The 24,839-nt window shown below is 36.6% G+C and overlaps 1 protein-coding gene across 1 annotated transcript in view; it reads left to right on the plus strand.

Annotated features, from left to right (window-relative positions):
- The window catches only part of LOC131161991 (uncharacterized), a 37,162-nt gene that overhangs the window by 1,273 nt on the left and 11,050 nt on the right, over positions 1 to 24,839 (plus strand). The window contains exons 2-5 of the mRNA XM_058118071.1: positions 9,136 to 9,347; positions 20,394 to 20,711; positions 21,836 to 21,910; positions 22,836 to 22,910. Of these exons, the coding sequence (XP_057974054.1) occupies positions 9,136 to 9,347; positions 20,394 to 20,711; positions 21,836 to 21,910; positions 22,836 to 22,910 (680 nt within the window). The remainder of the gene's footprint in view (positions 1 to 9,135; positions 9,348 to 20,393; positions 20,712 to 21,835; positions 21,911 to 22,835; positions 22,911 to 24,839) is intronic.

Consider the following 24,839-nt stretch of genomic DNA (forward strand, 5'->3'; position numbering starts at 1 on the left):
CTTAATATTTAGGGGCTAGTGAATTTCATGAAACAAGGTTGATATTCTACATATGATGCTTGAATACCAGAACAGAACTGTTCAGGTTTGGATGGATTGCATTTCCAGCTTGATGACAGGTAGAACATGGAGAGAACAGATTTGGTGCTTGTTGCAGAGTCAGCATCCCTTTTGCAAGGATCAAGGGATCATCAGCAAAGCATAAGATATTTATAAATACCTTGCGACAGTTGAAGTGATGGGAGAGTTTACCATATCTCGTGGCTTGATTTAGCAATGCTGTAAGCGCATACCCATGACAAAGAGATAAGGGGAGATGGGTCCCCTTGTCTCAACCCCTTTTCACCTTTAAAGAAACACATGGTTTGGACAACATTGTTGATGGCTTAATAAATACTTATTGAAGCACGAATTTACAAAAAAAAACAAACAAATGGACACTGTTTTTTCACTAGAACATTGAATTTTCAACCAACAAAACACTGAAAATACTGATTTTTGTCACCTTAAAACACTAAGTTTTAAGCATAAAAGGAAAAGTTATTTTTAGATACTAAAAGCACTAATAAAATAAAAAACAAAGATTTTGGGACATTAAAACCGATCAAACAATAACATGGTTTTTTTTTTTATTTTTCCTTTTTTTGCACTAAGAAAATGATACATTGATATTTTTAAACCATAAATACTTTTTTTTTTTTTGAAATACACTACTACCCCTCATGTTCACACTTGTGGGTCCACAATCAACACTCAAACCCATGCATACATGTGCGCACTCCCCAATCAACACATCTACTTCTATGATAGGACAGACATTCGTACACCGTGTGCTCTTGCAGTTCAAACACAACACACCAGCCCAACTCCCACGCTTGACCATTGCACACACATCTAGTCCACCATGTGCATATCTATGTGTTTCATGCACATATATATGACGGTGTTTTGAGAGAGAGGAGCACACCGAGTTTGAGGGTGAGGGTCAAGGCAATTTGGAGTGAGAGAGAGACAGCCATGCGATAAAGAGGGTGGTTAGAGAACACTAGCAAAAAGGGATAATGGCTTTTCTATAAAATGAATTTAGCTTCTTCACTCTAGGTAAAGTTGGAGGACCTCTTTTTCTTTTTAACTCCCAAGAAGACCTTCATAGCAAGATAACCATTGCTTGGAGATCTAATCATAAGTGTTAAAGGGTTTTCCATTAGAATCAACTAGGGATTTGATTTGGGATCATGCCTTTCTGTAATTTACCATCATGCAGAAAAATTTGTTGTTCTTGTCTCCCAATCTAAGCGAGTCAGGTCTTGCTCTTTGTCTTTAATGCCCTCTTACTTGGCCAAGAAATTATAGACTTTGAGCTTGGAGACTTGGAGTTTACTTCATTTGAATTTTAGGCACCTTTCAGTTGTTTAATTTGGGGGGGATTCCAATTCTTGCTTGGCTTATCCTACTATTAATTGATGAGAAGTGCTTTTTATGGGGGTCTTGGAGCACACCCTAAAGAATCTTTAGTTTGAAGAAAAGAGAATACATTGTAGAGCCAAAAACTTTGATACTCCAAGCATTAGCGACAATGTTGATGAAGTCAGGGTGTTTAGTCTAGCAATTTAGGAACTTGAAGATGTTAGCATTGAACTTGGTAGAAAGTGATTCAGGGTTGAGAGTGATAAATCAAGGGTTGTGGTCAGAGACTCTAGGAGGGAGAAAATAGACTTGCATTGTAGGGAATTGGGCAAGGACTTGAGGAGAGATGAGGGCTTTGTCAAACTTCTTTGCGATAAAACCTTCACTCCTTTTGTTTATCTAGGTAAAGAGAGGTTTAGAGAAGGGGAATTCATCAAGGTCTGTGTCAAAGAGGAAGTTTCTAAAGTCTTCCATTCTATTCTAGTTGAATTGGTAGTTGATGCTCCACTAGAGCTTTCTGAAGCTTCTCTTGTTGTGTTGAAATCACCCAAGACAACTCACTGTTAGTTGTTGTGATGAAATAGATCATTAAGGTGATGGCAATGAAACCATAGATAAAGGAAACTCGACATGAGTTTTGATCCTAGTTGATTTTGACAGAGAGGTGATGGAGGCTTTTGACGATCTTAAAGATATTGATCTTGACTAGGGTGAATCCAACACAAATTCTTCTTGACTTCTCAGTGCAACTGTAATTGTGTAGGGAAGATCCATTCGTTATAAGTTGCCTTGGAAGGGGAAAAGTAAGGTGTACTCCCAAGAAGGGAGGGGGGGGGGGGGTGAATTGAGATTTAAAAAAATTTCTTTACAAACTCTTTTTATAAGTTCCTTTAGTTAACTTTGAACTCCAGCTATCTTTCTTTTCAGCTATCACATAAGAGTTTTGAAGAGTATGAATAATATAGCTTGATTGCTTGATTGTAATTGTTGGTGTATAAAATCTTTAGGTTTCCCATGTATTTATAGATGGAAAAAGCTTCTATTTCGTGTTCCCCAAGTTGTTTTGAGTGTTTCCCAAGTTAGTACAAAATTTGGGGTCTAAGTAATCAAGTTTGGAAACTTTTCTTCGCTATTTAAATTTGACCGTTACGAAGTTCAATTGACTGGACTATCGGGGTCAGTTGCCTGATCTTTAAAAATCCAGCGGAATTTCAAAGTCAGAATGGGGTCAGTCGCCTGGACTCACGGGCTCAGTTGATTGGGCCTATTCCGTGTTCTCAATTTATTTGCATAAAAAGTACAGTTGCCTGACCAGAACAGGTTAGTCGCCTGATCATGCAACAACATATGCTTTTACAATTTTGTTTCCAAAAATTTTTGTTAACTTTTATACTTGCGATATTGCTCTGAGACTTTTGAAGATATTTTTCGTGGTTTTCAAAATTTGGTCTCTAAGTCAATAATTAAACCTAAGAGCTTCAATGCATCCATATCGACAATAAATGAAGTACTTACACAAGACTTCTTATTCTAAGCACTAAGTCTTCATGTTTGTCTTTCTTTGAGTCCATCTTTTCTTCAAGCTTCAATAGACTTTAAGCTTCATCCTTCAAGTTTCAATATACTTTAAGCTTCATCGGATTTTTCTATCTTTGAGTCCAAGTTTTAAATATGCTTTAAGCTTTCATTTGATCATCTGTCTTTGGAGTATAAACTTTCAACAAAGCTTGTGAGCACTTGATCTTGAATTCATTTATTTGATTCCTGAAACATCATCACTTAGCCAAAACACGTTAAGTTCCCTTGGTTTGTTATCATCAAAAGAAGATTCGTAAGCCTTGTTAGGCCAACAGAAGGCATTTGGTTTGCAGTATAAAGAATATTCCCATGGTTTAACATTCTTAGAAATGGAGTGTTTGCCTCGTGGCCCATGGGAATATTTTTGTTTGGTTTGTGTTTTAAGTTTCCCAAGAATTTACACAAGATTCCCATTTTAATGTTTGGTCCAAGATGGAAATTCTAGCAGGCATTTGAAGAAGATGACCATTATACCCTTCATGTGTATAAACAATATACGAAGAATAATTATATTTTCAACACAAAAATCTACTGAGAGTATGTATTTAATTAAATCCATGCCTTAAAAATACAAAAATCATAAATTTAAAAAATTGAACACTTAAATAATTGATTAACCGAAATAATTGAGGGTAATACCTTGTCTAAATAGTAAATATTAACTATTATATTAAATTATTACAACAAATAATAATACTTTATTTTACTAATAATTTATTATTTTAAAATATAATACACTATAATAAGTTGCATTATTGTCAAGCTGTGAACTGAAGGATTCTAAAAAGTTTTAGAACTTCTTGACAAAATAATTTATTATTTTTTTAAAAATAATATACTAGTATACTATAATATAGTGGCATTATTGTCCGACCCATCAAAATAGGGGGGGCAATTAAGTCCAAAAGTTTTCCATTAGAATGGGATTCCCATAAAACTTACTTGTGAGGGAGGGTAGTAGTAGGATGCCCATGTTTCATGGGAATCCTTTCATTCTTAGGAATGTGAACATTCTTGCCACATTAGATTCCCATGTTCAAACAAACGTGGGAATGAGATCTAGAGGTGTCACGGGCTGAATATTTTACACCTTGTGAAGGGATATGTAGTACTAGTTAAAACACTCTTGCCTAAATAGTCAGCTAAAAATTACTATGGTTTACCACAAAAACACTTTCACAACAATTCAATGAAAAGTAAGTGGAAGCAATAAGCAATTCATGAGAGCAAATGGCAAGCAAACGGTAAATATGGAAGTGACGTAACTCACAAACAACACCTCCGTAACCACTGATAAACACCAAAATAAGTGATATTCACTGGTCTTGAGAACGAATTCATTGCTACGGCTGATTGGCAATTACTAGTGATTCCTGCATAAGCAATGTGTGTTTAGCAAGAGAGACAAGTAGGCTATACACGTTGACAGAAGCTAGTGAGTTTTCCAAGACTAATGAACACTCATCCTCCCCTAAAGAGCTTTCTATGGTATTTTTTCTTTAGAACTAGGAAACATCAAAATGTTCGAGGAGTCATACGTCCACTTTACACTACAATTTGCACTTACTCAAAGTATAAAACCTACTTATACACATGATGATAACCCATCCCATGTAGACAAGGCTAGTGGTCATAGGCAAGCATAATGCCCTGAACAAGCTTTGCTTGTGACATTCTCCCCCACTTATGTGGTCGATGTCTTCGTAGATTTTGACAAGTAGTCTTCAACTTTGTGCACGAACCGTTGCACGTCTTCCACTGAAATCCAATTGATTTCTTCATCTCCAAGGCTTTTCCACTTCACTAAGAATTTGTGCTATTTCTTCATTGAGGATGTGAACTCTTTATCTGCAAGGATGACCTCAACTTCCTTTCTATTAGGTTGCGCTATCTTCTGTGGTTATTTGGTTGATTGACTTCTACTTGGAGCTTTAGCATCAGTGTTGAATGACTTGGGGCAGCTGACATGAAACACTAGATCCACTTTCATCCAAGCCAGAGGATTAACCTTGTAAGAGGCCGTCTCGACTTTAGCCAAGATGGGGCTTGGCCCTTTATATTTGTGAAGTAGTCTCCCATCTCAACCCCATGGTGATTGGATTTTTTCAGGATTGAGCTTAACATGCACCAAGTCACCCACGTTAAAGTGTAACAATCTTCTCCCCATATCTGCCCACTTCTTAATCTGCTTGGAAGCTTTTTCCAGGTAAGCTCGGGCAAACTCCGCATTTTTTCTCCATTCTTTGGTGAACATGTATGGTCTTGGACTCTTTCTTCTGTATGACTCGTTCATTATGTGAGGTACCAACGACTGTTGGCTTGTAACAAACTTAAAAGGACTCTTTGTTTTTTGTTGAGCTCTTTTCGATGTTGAAATGGATTGGGTCACATCGAGTAGTTGCACCTAATTCTTTTGATTGGTAGTGACAAAGTGGCACAAGTATTCCTCCAGAAGCCCATTGAATCTCTCCACCTGTCCATCTGTATGCGGGTGGTAACACCAAGAGATATCAAGCTGTGAACCGAAGGATTCTAAAAAGTTTTGTCAAGAAGTTACGAGTGAATCTTGGGTCTCGGTCATTGAAATGTCTAGGGGATCACCCCAATTTTTCACAATATGTTTAAAAAATAATTGTGCAGTTTCCTTTGCTGAATGGTACTCTAGTGTGGGTATGAAAGTACCGTACTTCAAAAACTTGTCTATAACCACAAGTATAGACCCTACATCTCCCACTCTTGGAAGGCTGGTGATGAATTCAAGTGAGACACTCTCCCATGGTCTCGTTAGCACTTGCAGAGTTATTGATAGCTGAGTTATTTGTTTTCACAACAAACTTTGAAGTGATTGATACCTGAGTTATTTGTTTTCACAACAAACTTTGACCCAAGTAGGTAATGTCACTACACGTGGAGACAATGTGTCACTAATACCATCTCCTTCTTTTAAGCTGTGTACCTCCATTCAGCTTCACTTAGCTTATAGCTCTCATATGCAATAAGATGCCCATGCTGTAACAAGACTCCACTAAGGGAATAGTTTGATGCATCTATCTGTACCTCAAAGGGTTTCATGATGTCCGGAAGGGCAAGTGCTGGATCTCGCATCATGGTTTCCTTCAAGTTGTCAAAGGCTCCCTCCGTCCAGGTCCTCCTACACTCCAACAATTCTATTAATGGTGCAACTCTCCTCAAGTACCCTTCCATGAAAATTTTGTAATAGTTGGTGAGTCCAAGAAAGGAACACAACTCTTTCATTGTCGTTGGGATCTTATAGTGTTGAATAGCTCTCACCTTCTCCATATCCATCCATATATGACCTTGTTCAATCACATGACCAAGGAATTTGATGCTCTGCTGAGCGAAATTCTCTCTCTTTACTAAAGACTATTCTCCTTTCGCTTGTTGAACACCTTTCGTAGATGTTGTTTATGTTTCTTTAGAGTGGAACTATAGGCAACAATGTCATCTAGGTATACCACGACAAGCTTGGCGAGGTACTCATGAAATACTTGATTCATCCAAGTGCAAAATGTTGCTGGTGCATTTTTTCAATTTGAAGGGCATCACCAAGAATTCATATGCCCAATACCGTGTCACACAAGTTGTCTTCGGCACATCACTGTTTGTGATCCTTACCTGATGGTAGCCTGACCGCAAGTCAAGTTTGGTGAAGTACTTTGCATGACTTAGCTGATCAAACAAATCAGCAATTAGTGGAATAGGGTACTTGTTGCACACAATCACCTTGTTAAGCACTTTGTAGTCCACACACATCCGCATGATCCTATCATGTTTCCTCTAAAACAACACCAATATTCTGAGCAGTGCTTCAAAAGGACATGTATAGCTTGCTTTTAAGAATTCATCAAGCCGTTTTTCAATTTTGCTAACTTTGTAGGTGCCATCTGATATGACCCTTTAGTAGGTGATTTCATTCCTGGTAACAACTCGATTTAATGCTCCAGACCATGTCATGGAGGCAAGTTGTGGGGTAGCTTGTTCGGCATCACAACTTTATACTCATCCAACATAACTTGGATGACAGTAAGCACCTGCCCTTGGCCTACTTCATCTACCACCAGCATGACTAAATAAGTTTGCTCACCCCTCTTCAATCCTTTATTGAGTTGCATGGCAAAATGGAACTTCTCATCGTCTCCTTTCTTTGCTTGCACCATGCAAGGGTGGTCTCTCATTAGACAAAGGGAACTAGAAAAGGCCATTGGTGCCACCTTAGTCTCCCTAAAAAATTCCATTCCAAGAATCACTTGGAAATCATCCAATGGTACAACTGTGAAATTCGCATGTCCCGTCCACTGTCCAAGCTTTATTGTAACTTGCTTGGCTGTTCCTAGAGTAGGCTGAGCTCTGGAGTTAAGTGCTTTCATGCATCCTGAGTCCTTTTCTAAGTTTAAGTTGAGTCCTTGCGTTTCTACTTGTGAAACAAAATTATGGGTACCCTCGGTATCAACCATAGCATGGGTGCTATTTGCATTGATCTAGAAACAGTTTTCTCCAGTTCTGGCTATTTGCATTGTTAGATTTATCAGTCTCATTCACTAACAATCCTTCTAGCTTCAGATTCTGGTCTGCCTTTGTAATAGCCATTAGGTCATTGAAGCCAGTACCAGTAAAAGTCTTCATTTCATTTCCAGAGGTTTTCAATGGGAATTCCATGATTCCATTGAAGTGATCAGAGACACAACAGTGGGAGATCTTTACGAGGTTGGATTTCTGGGGAGTAAAGTCGAGGGATTCAGCTGATGGTGCATGTTTGATCAAGTTTGTGACATTCACTGTGAGGATGAAACTTGCTTTCCCAACTAGAAGTTGAACATGTGATATTTATTTTTGATGAGGCTTCTTTCTTTCAAGAACTTTATTCTCTTTCTTTTGGCTGTGATATATATAGCTGAAAAAATTTCCTCCTATTCACTGATACTAGTCTCTTTAACGCAGAACTATCAAACTGAGTTTGATTAGAGTAAGATAAATTATATAGATGGATGCATGTATCTATGTATGGATAATAGTTTACGAGAGAGTAATTATGGCAAGGAAAATAGAACAAGAAGATCGAGCGAGATTTATCTCTGATACCAAACTGATGCTGCACAAGACAGAGTAATTGTGGAGAGATGGGAATGAGAGGACGAAGGAAGGGAGGGAAATATGAGGCAAAAGGGAGAAGAGAGAAGGGGATACAATAGAAGGATAATTCCCCTATTGAAACTCAAGCACTCAAATGCAAATCATAAATTTGATCCCTTTAAAACAGTACAGATTTTAGGGCCTTCTATATAGACTAGCTGTGCTTGAAAAAGAAGCAAACAAATAATAAAAACCCTGATTTTGCTGAAATACTAGTTTCCTAATCAAGAACTTAAGAAATTTTCTCAACATATGGTCCTTAAAGTATGGCCCTAAATTTCCCCAGAAATTAGAAAAATCTCAAAAATAAATAAAGTTCCAACCATTCCCTATAAAAATCAAATAACTCTCACAATCTCTAAACTTGTCTTCTTGCCCATCTCATGGTTTCCATCACTTCAGAATGTGCTTTGCTTTCCACTAGGAGGAATAATGTTAGTCCTGTTATGGTGTTTATGCATTATTTGTTACAATGCATCAGTAGAATGAAAGGATTAAGTTATTCCCCTTCGTAATTTAAAATTTTAAAGGCATAATATTTGTTGTGCTTGAAAATTGTTGATCCTTTTATTATTCTTGTATGGGTTCAGTGAGATGTTTTGAGGTTTCCATAATGAATTCATTGGTAGAGGACTCTGAAATTATATGGCAAATTACTCATAAAAATGAATGCATCCTATAGTTTTTTGATCATTTGTGTAATATCCTTCTCGCAGAAGTTTGTCTTCCCATTGTACAATATGCTGTGTCTTGCTTTAATTTGATCTCGTTAGTCTCCAGTGTCAGTTAAATTTTCTTTTGCTAATCAAAAACACCCATTGCAATGAGCTCCCAAACCATAGAGTTCATACGTTTGTCATGCAGATTGTTATGCTTTTGAGTGGCTGTACTTTTGTTTAAACAGTAGGCACTTTTGTTTAAACAATATGACTTGACTTAAAAATTTTGCAAATAAATAATAAAAAAAATGAAAAGCCTTCTTTACTTGAAAAATTGCAGGCATTCTTGTGAAAGGAATATATGAACTTTGGGGAGAAGGAAGTAGCTATGAGGAATTAGAAGAGAGTATAAGATGTTATCCTGAAGAGCAGAAGTTGCCATACTTGACTCCTGAAAGTACCTTTAAAATTACTGTTGACAGCTTTGGGAAGGTTATTAGCTTTCAGGAGCAAAATGATCGCATTCAAGGCCTCTCTTACATCCCATTTAAGGTTTTGGTCGTTTTATAATTCGTGTGTGATGAGATTTATTTTTAATTTTTTTTTTGTGGGGGGGGTTTATCTTGAGATTTTAGCATCACATATTATATTTTCCAGTCTCCTCTATGATGACATTGTACTTGAAGTGACTCTAAAAGTGAAGTGTGCTGAAAAATTTCTAGTTCTATTTTTTGTTTGACCTTTGCAGCCTCAATCTTGTTCTGCTTGGATGCTTGCATATAGAAGCAGCCATGGGAAACATTGAATCCTATCTTCAAATACAATTTTTGATATTTGTTGGTTCTATACCCACTTAATTAGGTAGAAGCTATTAGAAAATTTGGGATATTGTATCTGATGACTGGAGGATTTGTAGCTTAGTGGTCTATCCACTTCCCCATATGGGCTCAAGGAATCTTGTCATCAGTTCTGATAATTCATTATGAGTGTGTATCAGAAGCTAAGTCTTTAGGGTAGACCTATGCCATTATAATTGGACATAATTTGAAATTTAGTGCGTTACAGACGAGGAACTATGAAATTTTAATTGTATTTTAGAGGATCCACCAACTCACAAATTTAATGACCATTATGATACTGCTATTGGCCATCATGCTGTCAGCCAGTAGCCACTACCATTGGCGGGCTGGCTGTGGATACATGAAATTGGTATTTAATCCTGTTTCCCATTTCTTTTGCAATTCCTTTTTTATTTTTTTAGCATTCCAGACCGATTTGGTGACTTGGGGAGAAACTAAAACTGGAGTTCAAAGTAAACAAGTGTCCGCACGTCACTTTGGGTCAATTTAAGCCAAAAAATACATGCAATTTGATTAAATAAGAAAACAGATCTTCATCGATCCTAATCTCCTTGCCTGATCCCAAACCTGCTTGATTCAAGTGAATGAATCTGGGGGCATTATATATAAGAAACATAAGGGCACCACATGGTAGCCCCAAAAGGAAGCAATACTTCGAGTTTGGTTGGGGCTAGGTAGTGTCTAACAACCCTTCTTTGAGGGTGAAGTAGTTCTGATCATCTGGTGTTTCAGTTTGGGAACCTTGTCTTTCGACATAGATTCCAACAAAGTGGCTGGGGGGGGGGGGTGGTGGGGGGCGACTGGGGGTTGGAGTTGTGTGTGTGAAATCTGATCCTTGTTTGTTCTAACATATATTTGCCTCTTTATTCCATGGACTTGTTACAAACTTGGGATGTTAATACTTTTGGAAAGATTTGTGGAAAGGTGAAGATTGAATTTTTGTGAAGCTTTTCCTCATCTTTATTACGTCTTTACTTTTCATGATGCTTCTTTGCTTCACTTCTATCTTCAAATGGCAATGCTACTCATGCAAGTCCTTGGAAGTTTGTTTCACAGGTACCTTGTCTTTTTTTATTTTTATTTTATTTTTATTTTTTTGTTTTCCATTTACTCATTTCAAAGTGGGGATTGGGGAAAAAATTGGCTTATGGGAGGATATTTGGTTTGGTTAGTCTTTGTTGGAGCTGTTGGTGCCGCACTTGTTTAGACTTTTCTCTATTCGCGAGGCACCAATTTAAGCTTTTTATTTCAATGAAGGGCACTCTTTTTCTTGAGATTTCCATTTTTTTAGGAGTCTCAATGAGAGGTTGATGAGCTAACTCGTTTGCTGAGTGTGTTGGATTCTATTTTGCCAACTTTGCGGGAGGATACAAGGCTTTGGTTTGAGGACATTTTGAGGTCCTTCTCTTCAAGTCTTTTTTCTCAAATTATACAAAATCCACAAACCGTAGTCCTTTCTTGTTAAATAAAGTCGTTTGGAAAGCAAAGGTTCCATTTAAAGTCCAGGCTTTCGTTTGGACTCTCATACTCAATGAGATTAATATGAATGATGTATTACAGATCCGGAAACCCTACAAAGCTCTTAGTGCAGATATTTGTATGCTGTGCAGTGGTTCAAATGAGAGTTCTAGCCATCTATTTCTTCATTGCAAGGCATTGGGACATGTGGAACAATCTGATTTCATTTTTTGGGGGAGAGTGGTTGGCTCTGGAATCTATATTTGACTTTTTAAAGGTAATGTTTTGGGGCTTTGGGAAGAATAAAACAGGGAGGAATTTTTGGGTCTGCACGGTTTTTTCATTGCTGTGGGTGATGTGGATTGAAAAGAATGCCAGAATTTTCAGAGATAAGAAGATCCCTCCTTTGGGAGAAAGTCATTTTTTATGCTTCCTTTTGGGCACATTCTTTTGGGATTTTTGAGGGTTTATCACTGTTTGATGTCCAAAGAGTCTAAAGGCAGCTTTAATGTAATTGCGTTTCTTTGTTAGTTCTCTATTTTACCAAGAGGATTTCTTATCCTCCATTCTTTGTAATTGTTGAGATTTTGATTAAATGAATGACCTAACTTGAAGATAGGTTTCTCCCTCTAAATCAAATACATTCTAGTGACCATAATACCCTTACTTTCTCTCACTAATTAACATACTAACACACTTAATAATAATACTAAAAGACTAAAATAACCTTTAACACTCCCCTTCAAGCTGGAGCATAAATATCATATGCTCCTAGCTTATTACAAATAAATTTAACACGAACACCCCCCAAAGCTTAAGTAAACAAATCGGCAAGCCGCATATTGAATTTCATATAAGTGGTAGTAATGAGCTTTTGCACAAGTTTCTCTTGAACAAAATGACAATCAACTTCAATGTGTTTTGTTCACTCATGGAAGACCAGTTTGGAGGCAATATGAAGAGTGGCTTGATTATCACGCATCAACTCCATAGGCTGAGAATGTGGAAAACTCAATTCTTCCAACGTGTTCTTCAACCAAATTAGTTCACGAGTAGTGTGAGCCATAGCTTTATACTCTGATTTAGCACTTGACCTAGCTACCACAATTTGTTTCTTACTCTTCTAAGAAACCAAATTACCACCAACCTAGATATAGTACTTGGTTGTGGATCTTCTGTCAGAAGGTGACCCACCTAAAGCTGCATCTGTATATCCCTAAATATAAGTGTGAGCCAGATCTTGATATAAAAGGACCTCTCCTGGGCGCACCTTTAAGATATATTAAGATGCGAATTATTGTGTCCTAGTGACTTGTCCTCGGAGAATCCATAAGTTGACTCACAACACTGGTTGCAAAAGGAATGTCCAAATGAGTGACTATGAGATAATTCAACTTTCCAACAAGTCTCTAGTATCGTCCAAGATTAGGCAACAAATCACCCATATTCGACACTAACTTGCTGTTAGGATCCATGAGTGTATCAATAGGTTTGGATCCCAATAATCCAATTCCATCCAACATCAAGAATATACTTCCTCTGCGACAAAACAATTCCCATATGAGACTTAGATACTTCTATACCCCAGAAGTATTACAACGGTCGCAAATATTTGGTTTGAAACTTTGTTTGTAGAAAGAGTTTGAGACTTTGAATATCTTTATCATCATCAGCTGTTATAACAATATCATCCATATACACAATGAGAAGGATCCTATGTGATGAAGTATGACAATAAAACACAAAGTGATCCATTGTACATCATCGAAGACCAAAATCAAATGCTATAGCACTAAATTGACCAAACCATGCTTTGGGAGATGATTTTAAACCATATAATGCCTTTTTGAGCTAACACACTAAGCCTAACTCCCCCTAAGTAACAAACCCAGGTGGTTGCTCCATATAGACCTCCTCCTCAAGATCACCATATAAGAAGACATTCTTCACATCTAATTGATGCAGAGACCCGTGACAAGTGGTATTCAAGGATATGAATGGACATACTGATGTAAGTTTGGCCATGGGAGAAAAAGTGTTAGAATAGTCCAAACAATGCACCTGAGTATGCCCCTTAGCAAAAAAAATTGGCTTCAGATGAGCTATAGAACCATCATGGTTGACTTTCACAGTGTATACCCAACGACAACTAACCACAAACTTGTTAGGAGAAAGAGAACCAAGTCCCAAGTACCATTGTCCTGTAAAGCATTCATCTCTTCAACCGTGGCATTCCTCCACCCAGAGTGAGCTAAGGCTTCTAAAATAGATTTAGGAAGGGCAGCAGAAGATAGAGTAGTAACAAAACAATAATAGAAGGGTGATAAGAAGTCATAGCAAACATAGTTGGAAATGGGATGTTGGGTACATGTGCATTTATCTTTCTGGGCAACGATGGGAGGATCAACATCATGGGAAGTATGATCATTAGACTAGGAAACCAAAGGCATGGTAGTCGAAGCTAGAGGGGACTCTCTTCCTTGGGGCTACCGTCGTGAATACACCTGCAAATTAGGAGGATCGATATGATGAGAAGGACTCAAACTACATGGAGACATAGGTGATTGATTGGGCAAGGACAACAAACTAGAATATGGAAGATTAAGCAAAGCAAAAGACTCATTGAGATTAGAAGCACTCAAGGACTAGATGTAGTAAGGTGTAGACTCAAAGAACGTAACATCTACAGTAACAAAGAAGCCATGCAATATAGGACTATAACAACGATATCCCTTTTGTGTATATGAGTAGCTCAGGAAGACACATTTTATAGCACAAGGATCCAACTTTTCCACCCTAGGAGTTAATTGATGAACAAAGGACACACACCAGAATGTACAAGGAGGTAGAGAGAATAAAGGTGAATTAGGAAAGAGAATGGAGTAAGGGGTTTTACCACTAAGAATAGAGGATGTCATCTTATTGATCAGATAGCAAGCAGTAAATACAACATCACTCCAAAACACTTTAGATACATGCATTTGATAAAGTAGGGTGGGAGGGATTTTAAGGATATGTTTATTTTTCCTCTTTGCAACCTCATTTTGTTGAGGAGTGTGAGCACATGATGATTAATGAACAATAATACCAAATTAAGTCATATAAGTAGTGAATTGTGTACTAAAATAATCTTTATCATTATCATTTTGATGTATTCGAATTGGCAAACCAAATTGAGTATTTATTTAAAAACAGAAGGCACAAAACATATGAAATAACTTAGAACGATCTTTTATTAAATATAGCAAAGTCATCCTTGAATAATCATTCACAAAGGTTACAAAGTACCAGAAAGCCAACTTGGACACAACTCTACTAGGACCCCAAATATCAGAATGGACTAACATGAAAGGGCTTGCAGCCTGTTTATTGACTCTTGAAGCAAAAGGGACATGATGATGTTTTCCCAACTTACAAGACTCACCATCAAGACTAGACACACAACTCAAATAAGGAACTAGATGTTTCAACTTTTTTAATGAAGGATGACCAAGATGACAATGAATTTGGAGAGGTGTGGTAGTAGTAGTGTAGGTGGTAGAAGGAGATAGCAACTCAAAGTGATAAAGTTCGCTTGCTTCATGCCCTCTGCTAATTGTCTTCCTCGTCTTCAAATTCTAAATATTCGTAGAATCAGGGAAGAATGCTATTAAACAATTCATGGATTTAGTAATCTTGCTAACGGATATTAGATTGAGAGGAAACTAGGGAATATACCTAACTGAAGGAAGAGAAATAAAAGAAGTGGGATTTATAATCCCAATTCCCTTGACGACAGTGGTGGATACATCAACACAAAGCAGATTTGTAGGATGTTGAAAGAGTAGGGAAGAAATTAGGCTTATACTTGAGATATGTTCAGTGGCACCGGAGTCTATAACCCAAGGACTTGGACTAGAAGTACTGGATGACAAACATGCTGTGGGATTGCCTATTTTGGCAAGAAATGCAATGAGAATATAAGCTTGTTGTGATGCTTGATACTGTTGGAACTTGGAATATTCTTCCTCTGACATAGATATTGTATGTTACGCCCCAATTGGCCCCCAAGCCGTGGAGTCCGTGGTGGCAGCATTGGCTGCTCGGTGGTGGTTGCATTGGCAACGCGTGAAGGTCTATCGTGTAGATCCCAACACTGCTGAATAGTATGATTACCTTGTCCAAAATGAGTGCACTTGTGAGGAATGCCTCTACCTTGTCCATCTCTACCACCATGGCCACTCGAACCACCTTGATAACTTATGCTGTTGTTTGGTAGAGAACTAGAATCATTTTGTGTGGCAAAGGCTGTCCTCTTAGAGCCAAATGCAAGAGCAGGAAGAATGTGTGCTAAAAGAAGCACGAAGGGCGCGAGAATAAACTTTAGCAAATGATGGTAACTTTGCACTACTAAGTATCTGGGATAGATCGCCTCAAAATCGAGTCTCAAGCCTGCTAGAACTTGAAGATTTGTCATCTACTCCCTTTGCTTCTGCATCTCACTAACTTCAGTGGTTATTGGTTGCACGATGTTAAGCTCCTCATGAATATGTTTCAACTCTCCAAAATAATCTGCAATGCTCCTATCTCCTTGTCGTAACTGAAAGTACTCTTAGGATAGATCATACATACATGTGATGTTGCTGGAGTCTAGAAGCTTGACATAACCCAAATCTCCTTGCATGTATCTAGATGCATGCACATACGTGCAATTTGGGGCTCCATCGAATTTTGCTAGAGGGAAACAATCAAGGCATCTTCAAGAATCCACACTTTTTTCTCTTCTCAATAGAAGGATCAGATTGGAGCAAGTGGTCAGATTTTCCTAATCCTACTAAATAAACTTGAACAACCTTAGACCATTTAACATAATTCTTTCCATCCAGCTTTTGAGTTGTTATTTGTGGCAGTGATGAAGGAAACGTGTTTTTGGGATATGTAGGCTCCATCCCAACACTCACAAACTAGAACCCACACCAATGTCAAACAAGGAGAATAATCAAAACTAATTGGGACAACCGCAAACGATGTGAAGCACTAAAACAACCACGGATGAGGTGAACCACTTACCAACTGATATAGCACTCCCACAACCTCACAACTCAACTTATGAACACCGTCACTACTCTAAGAACTCACAAAAGAGCCTTTACAAACATTGAACAACAATTGAAAGATTACCATGAGTACATGGTCAAAAAAGGTTAGATCTTTGAGCAGAAAACATGTCGAACAACTTGATAATATGGTCTAGGGAAGGAATTAGAACATTGTGGAGGAAAAAATCAGAAAAAGGTGGCCGACATCTCTCTCATGTGCCAACGCGTGGGGTTGCGACTGCCAACAGTTTGTCGGCACATGGGGCACTTCCCGGTGATGGGGTTCTATAGGGGTAGGTTTCAAAAAGGGTTCTGTTTTTGGCTATTTGGTTGGTTTTGTGAAATAATGTACGGTGGAGGTGGATTTGAGGAGGGAAACGATTAGAAGGTGTTTTCCAGTGACGGGCTGAGTGTAATGGGGTTTAGGTTGGATCATATGTTGATACCATCTTTAGATTTTGTTTAAATGAATGGCCAAAATTGAAGATAGGTCTCTCCCTCTATTTATGATACATATCGAATGCATACTAGTGACCATAATACTCTTATTAACTCTCACTAATTAACATACTAATACACTTTATAATAATACTAAAAAGACTAAAAGAACCTTTAGAAATAATTATTCTTTTCATTAATAGATCCTTTTTTGTTATAAAAAAAAACGATATATTTGGTTCTACTTCTTGAGATCTTCACTTCTTATGTCTTCTTAATAATAGAGAAGTGGATAATTTTAGTTGTTCGAGTGGTATCCTTGATTTGCATTGGACTTTGTTGCCTATACAGTTTTGCTAATTTCTCGTCACTTTTCTATGTGCATTTTGTAGACATTTTACTTGGACATCGTTGAATGCTTCCTTGTGTCCTCCCTTCCCATCTCTCTGGGAAAATTTATTTGGATGGCTAATGTTCCTTTCAAAGTTTAGCGTTTATATATATGCATGGTTCTTAATTAGATGAGCACTAATTGATGTTTATTGGTAAGGAGGCCTCATAAGGTCTTATCTCTTTAAATGTGCATTAAGTAGAGTAATGAGGTTATTGCTCGCTATTTTTGCATGGCTCCTGCACGATAACCTGGTGGACTTGCCTAGGCACGATGGAGAAGTTGTTCATTGTGCAACATTTGGGTTTTGCACGAAGACGGGAGCAAAATATTCTGTGCTATTGTGCTTTGTTTGCTATAGTCATTTGAATCACTAGAATAATTTGAATAAGCTTTTCCTCCACTCGTTTGGAATTTTCTTAGTTTTTATAATTGTGTTGTGGGACCTCAATCATTAATATCCACATCAAACAATATCTTTTACTTATATAGGTCCATGTGCTAATGTGGCATCTTATAGTTGGTGGGTTCCAAGAATTCTATAGGACCCATATCATTGGTACCCACACCAAGTGCTAAGTTGCATCTTACAATTGGCGGGTTCCAAGTGCTAACATGGCATCTTACAATTGGTAGGTTCCAAATCCTACGTGGAGGAACCGTTCCTTGTAAGTGTTTCTCTTAGATAAATTAGTTCACTACATCATATTTTATTACCTAAACATTTCCAAACTTCAATCAGGATGTTATTGGGTCCTATAGCATTTCCATTTTTCATCTTTTTAATGCGAACTAAACTTCATTAACTCTAATTTTGTGAATAAATCTTTCTTGTTGTTGTTCTTCTTCTTCCTTTTTTGTTTTTGCGTTTTCCTCGTTTGCCAATTATAAGTTTAAGCTTCTTACTTGGTTTTCATTAAATAGTTTATTAAAGTAAATTTACCATCTTTCTTTTATTTCTTTTTCTTTAACCAAGACACTATCATTCTCATTTTTTTATACATTTTACGTTACCTAAGTCCTTGCTTTTTTTTTTTTTTTTTACTCTAGCTCTTGCAACTGTAAATATGTCTCTTTCCCCTTTTGTATCTAATCAGCATATAAGTTATTATATGCTCTATGTTTAGTTTCACTAATAGCTTTTCTTTTTCTTTTTTTGCATATATTTTTTTTCTTTCCTCTTTATACTTTTGAAAGTTTTCCATGTTTCTATATTTTTTCCATACCGAATCCTTTTTGTCTTTTCAATTTTTTGGTAATCTTGATCCCACTAGTAACTTTCTCTACTACTCGAGAATCTTCCTTTGGATTCACCTAAAATCACTTTTGCTATCTTTTTTCATAGAGCTAGCTATCCTACTCCAAATAGTGTTTGCATTTATAGCATCCCCTATTGTCCAATTACTGTCTTTGTTAATTTTATCTTTAATTATATTTTCTTCCTTAAGTTCCACCACCTAGTTCCCTTATATTGATTCATGTCTCCCTTTCTCTTCCATTTTCCAACATATATATATATATATATCAAACACTAGGATTCTGTGTTGTGTAGTTAAACTTTCTCCTAGGATAACTTGACAATCCTTATATGATAAATGATCTACCCTCATAGTGAAGAAAAAAATCTATTTGACTTTTATTTTGTCCACTCTTGAAGGTTATTAAGTGTCTTCTCTCTTTGAAGCATGTTAACATTATAATAAGATCATATGACATGGCGAAGTCTAAGACCGTATCACTAAACTCGTTTTATCTCCGTATCCATGTGCTCTATGTATCCTCTCATAACCTTTATTGTCCTTTCCAATGTGTTACTCAAATAAACTCTGTTGAATATTTTCTCAATATTTGATATCTCTTGTATAAAGCTATTCATATATTCCCCAAATTTTGTTTTGAAGTTTTCTTCTAAGCTTATTTAAGTAGCATGAGGAGTGCCATTTATTATCTCTTGACCCAAGACCTTGAATTTTATGATTATATCCTCTACTATTTCACATGTCTTTGTCTACAATAACTTTTACCCCATTCTTATATTTTTTGTTTCCAATGTACCAAAGTTTAAATCCTGATTTTCAATTTCTCTAGCTCACTCTCCTACCTACTTAGTTTCTTGAAGGCAAATTGCATTAATTTTTTAGTAACCTACTTAGTTTGTTGAAGGCAAATTGCATTAATTTTTTAGTTTGTCACCTCTATTGATTGTAAGCAATTCAATTTATTTCCATTTTTAGGAACTTAGTGTCTAGGGTTTCTATTGTTGCGTTGTTTGGTTGATCTTCTTTACTTTTTAAAAGCCTATTCTTGTATGATCGTTTCTTTACATTTTGGAAAATCCTAACAGTGATAAATGAATTTGATGTGGATTCCCTAAAAGAGCACACTAGTGCTCTGCTAGTGGTGAGGGGATTTGGCAGACTATTGAGAGGGTCTTGAGGGGATTCAACATTAAAAGGGTAAATATTTAAAAATTGATGGTGATTAAAAATATACAATAGCCTGCTTGTTTTGGATACATTTGAAATTTGGACTTGATTGCCCTCTTTTAATTTTTCAGTTTATTTTCTTTGTTGAATGTGATTTCTCTGTTAATAACAGTGATTTGAATCAATCCAACGATCAATTCCTTAAAGGAGCACAATAGTGCTCTTTGATGAATTCCTAAAGTGAGATGATCCTCATTGCCTAGCCAAGGAAGGGTCTTAAGGGGATTCTGTAATAAAAAGAAAGATAAAGTGAAACAAAAGACTATTTATTCATTAAAGGATCATCCATGCTTCAAGTTACCCTTCATGAACATTGACGATGGAGGCACTAATACCTTCTCACACTTACCACACTACCTATGATTTTGCAGATCATGATCCTATCACTTTTATAACACTAGGATTAGACTTAGGTTTTCTTAAATGGGTAGTTGACTAGGCGACCTAACAAAACCTAGTTTGAATAAAGGTTAGTGACGACTTCATTAACAAGACATAGACAATGCAGCTTAACGCTCTCTTGCCCCACCTTGAGGCATTGGCCCACCCTCCATACCCCAGCCCCGTACATGTTTACGCAAATAAGAATTTGAGAAAGAGGGTGTGGAACCTCAAGGATATTGAAGATTGTTGAACTCTCTGGAACAGCAGATGGAAATAAGGGAAAGAAAATGAAGACAAAAGAAAAATAGAGAGGAGCAATTCTCTCAAAGTCATAGGGGCGTTTTTTCCTTAAAATGAAACTTAGATTGGAAATAATAGGCTCTAGAACAAGAGTTGCAAAGTAATTGGAAGTGTGATTTTTATAATTTTCTCATATATATATATATATATATATATTATAAGTTATAGTTTTTTAATTCATTTTATTTTATTTTTGTTTACAGGGTCGGGTTAATTTACGAAATCCAGTTCACAAGTTCTGGCTTATGGAGACTGATGACTATGGATCTAATAATGGGCTTCCCCCCATGGTTCAGAGGAGAATCTTTTTTGGTCGAGCGGTTGGTGCTGCTGATAGGAAGCTCTTGCCAACTTATCAGCTGAAAAGCCGCATTTACATTGGTCCAACAGCCATGGATGCAGAAATGGCTTTCTTAATGGCCAACCAAGCATTGGCTGCAGAAGGGAAACTTGTCTATGACCCTTTTGTTGGTACTGGTAGCATTCTTATTGCTGCATCTCATTTTGGAGCAACAACTATGGTTAGCTTTCTATGCAATTCATGTTTACTCTGAATCTTTTTTCATTATTATGATTTATGCACAGAAACACACACAATAGTACTCTGCTAACAGTTGTGTCCACAAATGCGGCAACACTTTTACCCTGAATTTTCTTTTTGTTGTAATCTTTTACACATGCACACAAGGAGATTTGTTCTGCTAACACCTATCAAGTGCGGTGATGTCTTCTCCTATGGGGTTCATACGCTGATACAAAAAAAAGTCCCAATGGGCTGAAAGACCATTATACTCCTAACTTTTTGATCAAATTTGGGCTTGATGTGTCAATGAATGGACCAGGTGCCCGCGCTGAAAATTTGAAGATTAAAAGAAGTTTTTGTAAACTTAGAGGTTGTCCCCATTGAAAATACTATTTTGCCCCCACTCTTAAAAACAAAAAGTAAGAAAAACTTAAAAGTTTTAAGTAAGATAGGGAAATTAATTGTAACAAAAAGTTATGAAGTATTTCTTTTGGCCTTTTTAAGTAAATGGATATTAGTTGAAACAATTATTACTCATGTGAATTGAATGTATGTGCATTTTAGTTTCATGCTTTGAAAAATATAAAAAATTATTACTCGTGAGTTGAATGTATTTCTTTGCTCCACTAATGAAAATTTCTGGATCTGCCACTGAAATAGACCCCTCAATGTGACCAAAATTTTACTTCTATTTTGAGATTTTTTAATATCTTTAAAATATTCTTATTTGATTGCATCAATCAAGACCCATCTGATATGAATGGGATAAAAATTTGATCAGCATGAGATAACTTTCATTCTAATCATCAAGATCTTATGTGGACCCTACAATAAAGTACTCACCAAACCTGGAAGCTCCTTGGCTTTAGCTTTATACTACACACATGCACCCATGCGCTCACACACACATACATATAGATATACACAGATATACATATGCATATATATATATATATATATATATATATATGCAAGGGATGGACTCAGTGGTATGGTATCTTACCACCCTGCATGCATTTGAGCAAGGTTCAAACCTCACCATCCCTCTCCTTGTTTACTTATAACCTCACACATGCACAAGTCTATATATGAATGTAACTATTCATTATACAAATTGTTCAGGGTTCAGATATTGACATTAAAGTTTTGCGTGATGGACGTGGCCCAGACTGTAACGTTTGGAGCAATTTCAAGCAGGTAATTTACTATGTAATGTCAGATTTTGGTCTACATAATGTTTTGCAGAATATATATATATATATAAAACTGATAAGGTGTGGCTCATAACTTTACAATGAATTTCAAGTGTACTGTCCCTTTGGATGAAGCAATAATAAGAAACCAGTGTAGGTGTTATGATTTTTGTTTCTGTAAATGAATGTTTTAAAGGGTGAAGGTGTAGGCGAGACGGTTTAAACCTTAAGAGGCAAGGTTTAAGCTTTAAGGTGCAAGGAAGCCTTTTGAGAATTTTATTTTAGATAAAAATATTTGCATAAAATAGACTTGTTTTTGAAAATAAATAAAAATTAAGAAAATTACAAATAAAATATATTAGAAATCAACTATATTTTGTAAAAACAACTTGTTGGCCATTCAAAAGATTCTAACTTGAATTTATTTAGTAAATCATGCGAAGAGAAATAGCTATAGCATTACAAAATTCAAATTATTTTCAAGATCTTAGATCCTACTCTTAATTATTTTGGTATGGTTGAGGTTCAAAAAATTTTAGAAATAAAATTGTGTTATGACATTCCTTTCATAGAAACATGTTAAACATTTTCTAGACAAATCTAAGTTGAGATTCACACCCATAGAATGTGCATGCCTCAACTAAGATTGCTGTAAATGGCATGCCTTTTGTACAAATGCATGAGCCTATGTGTCTAATGTGTCAAATTTGGGATTCGGTATTTTAGAGTGAGCCTCAAGGCTTTTAGGCATGCCTCATCTTGAGGCAAGGCAATCCTCAATTGAGACCTGTAAAACACAATAAATTGATTTTGTTTTAACTATTTTATTTTTGATGTTTGACTGAATAATTTGGAATTTGAATTTTGTGACTACTTGCTGCAGACATCTGCACAGTTCTGAACTTCATCTTTTCATGCATCTTTTGCAGTATGGCTTACCCATGCCGATTTCTCTGTTACGGGCAGATAATAACCTTCCTCCCTGGCGTCCTGGGTTGAAAGAGGTGAGCTCTTTGGCAGCTGTTGGTTGTTCTTGAACTGGAATTTCTGCTATGCCTAAGATCTCAAAATTTTCATTGATGATGTTACTTATTTTCTTATTTCCTTTGTTGATGATGTTATTCATGCTGTTGCTTAAGCATGACATTATCTACTTGGCCATATACTCTCAATGTTGATTCTGTGTGCTTTGTATAATCAGTATAAAATGTTATTTCATTTGACCATAATTAATTATCTGAAGTTTATAAATTAAATCATAAATACAGTTCAGCATTCCCATGATGATAATATTAGTTGGCTAACTATTATTTTTTATACGGGGTTGATCATCTAATTCTGCTGCCATTTTATCTTTGACAGATGCTATACGAAAATTTAGTTGGTTGCATAGCTTTTTATTTCAACAATATTCATAAAATTTATTTCATAAGCATTTTCTCCTGCACTATTATCTGCTATAGCCTATATCATGGTTGTCATATTCTCAAAATATATTCTTTTTTATGACACACTTTGTGCTTGAGTTGGCTGATGTGTGTTGTATGTTGCAACATGCATACAACAGGAAATATGTTATTGTAAAGTGAACTTTTCAATTTCTCTTTCAATGCCCTGTTCTCATCTCACTTGGATTGTGTTATATCAAGAGTGTGGTTATCCTGTTCAAATGCTTATATTGTAATTTTTCAAAATTTTATCTTGAATATTTTGCAACAAGAAACACAAGTCTGTAAGCTGTAAAGCAATTGTATTTTATATTTAGTGCATAGTCTTTTTAGGTCATATTCAGTATTGATGTTCATATTTGTTGGGAGCCAATTCCCAAATTCAATATATATTTTTTGAAGTTTTTACAATTAATTTACGTTCAATGGTCTGCATTTACTTTTTACAATTATTTTAGGGTTGTTTGTATTCTTCCAACTTTACCAATTTCTATTTTTTGTTTTTGTTTCAAAAAAGATGGCAACAATAAATGAGTTAGAAAAAATGCATTTTTATTTTGAAGAGCGAAATGGCAACATTGCTGTTTTTTGATAGGAAAAGCAACTGGAATTGCCAATCAGGTGAAAATGCATACTCGTGCATTCTCTCATTGTTATTTCTACATGGTTAATCAGTATTGAAACTCAGGAGCAGCCAGTTATTGCAGTTCTTATCTTTCCATTCAGACATTCAGATCTGCAAGCAGTAGCATAGTTGCCTAGGTTGCTGCCCTTCCCCTGGGTGGGTCAGTTGCATCCCAGATAGATGGGAGATAATCCCCAAAGGGGATGATGCAGATTTGTTAATCATTTTCATGTTAAAAAATCGTATTAAAATATTCATGGATTTCAAAAACCATGTGAAAATATCCACTGTTGCAAAAAGCCTGCCAGGGACAGAGTGAAGAGTGCTTCCTGTGGCTGCAAAGCCTGCAACAAGAGAGAGAAAGGGATTCATGCTGCTGCGAAGCCTGCAAGAGAAAGAAGAGGGCTTCCTACTGCTGCAAAGCCTGGGAGGGAGGGAGGGAGGGCGAGAGAGAGAGAGAGAGAGCGCAAATTATTCAAAACATAATGTGATCCGACATAGCTTATTTCATTCAATGTCCATCATCTCAGTATTGCTAATGAACAAATAGATGCCTTACCTACCCTCGCTTGCCTCCCAAACAGCTCCAGGGAGAGAGTGAAGAGTGCTTCCTGTGGCTGCAAGGCCTGCAACAAGAGAGAGAAGGGGATTCATGCTGCTGCGAAGCCTGCAAGAGAAAGAAGAGGGCTTCCTACTGCTGCAAAGCCTGGGAGGGAGGGAGGGAGGGAGGGCGGGAGAGAGAGAGAGAGAGAGAGAGAGAGAGAGAGCAAATTATTCAAAACATAATGCGATCCGACATAGCTTATTTCATTCAATGTCCATCATCTCAGTATTTCTAATGAACAAATATATGCCTTACC

The sequence above is a fragment of the Malania oleifera genome, chromosome 8 (genome assembly GCF_029873635.1).
Source record: "Malania oleifera isolate guangnan ecotype guangnan chromosome 8, ASM2987363v1, whole genome shotgun sequence".
NCBI classification, from domain to species: Eukaryota; Viridiplantae; Streptophyta; class Magnoliopsida; order Santalales; family Ximeniaceae; genus Malania; species Malania oleifera.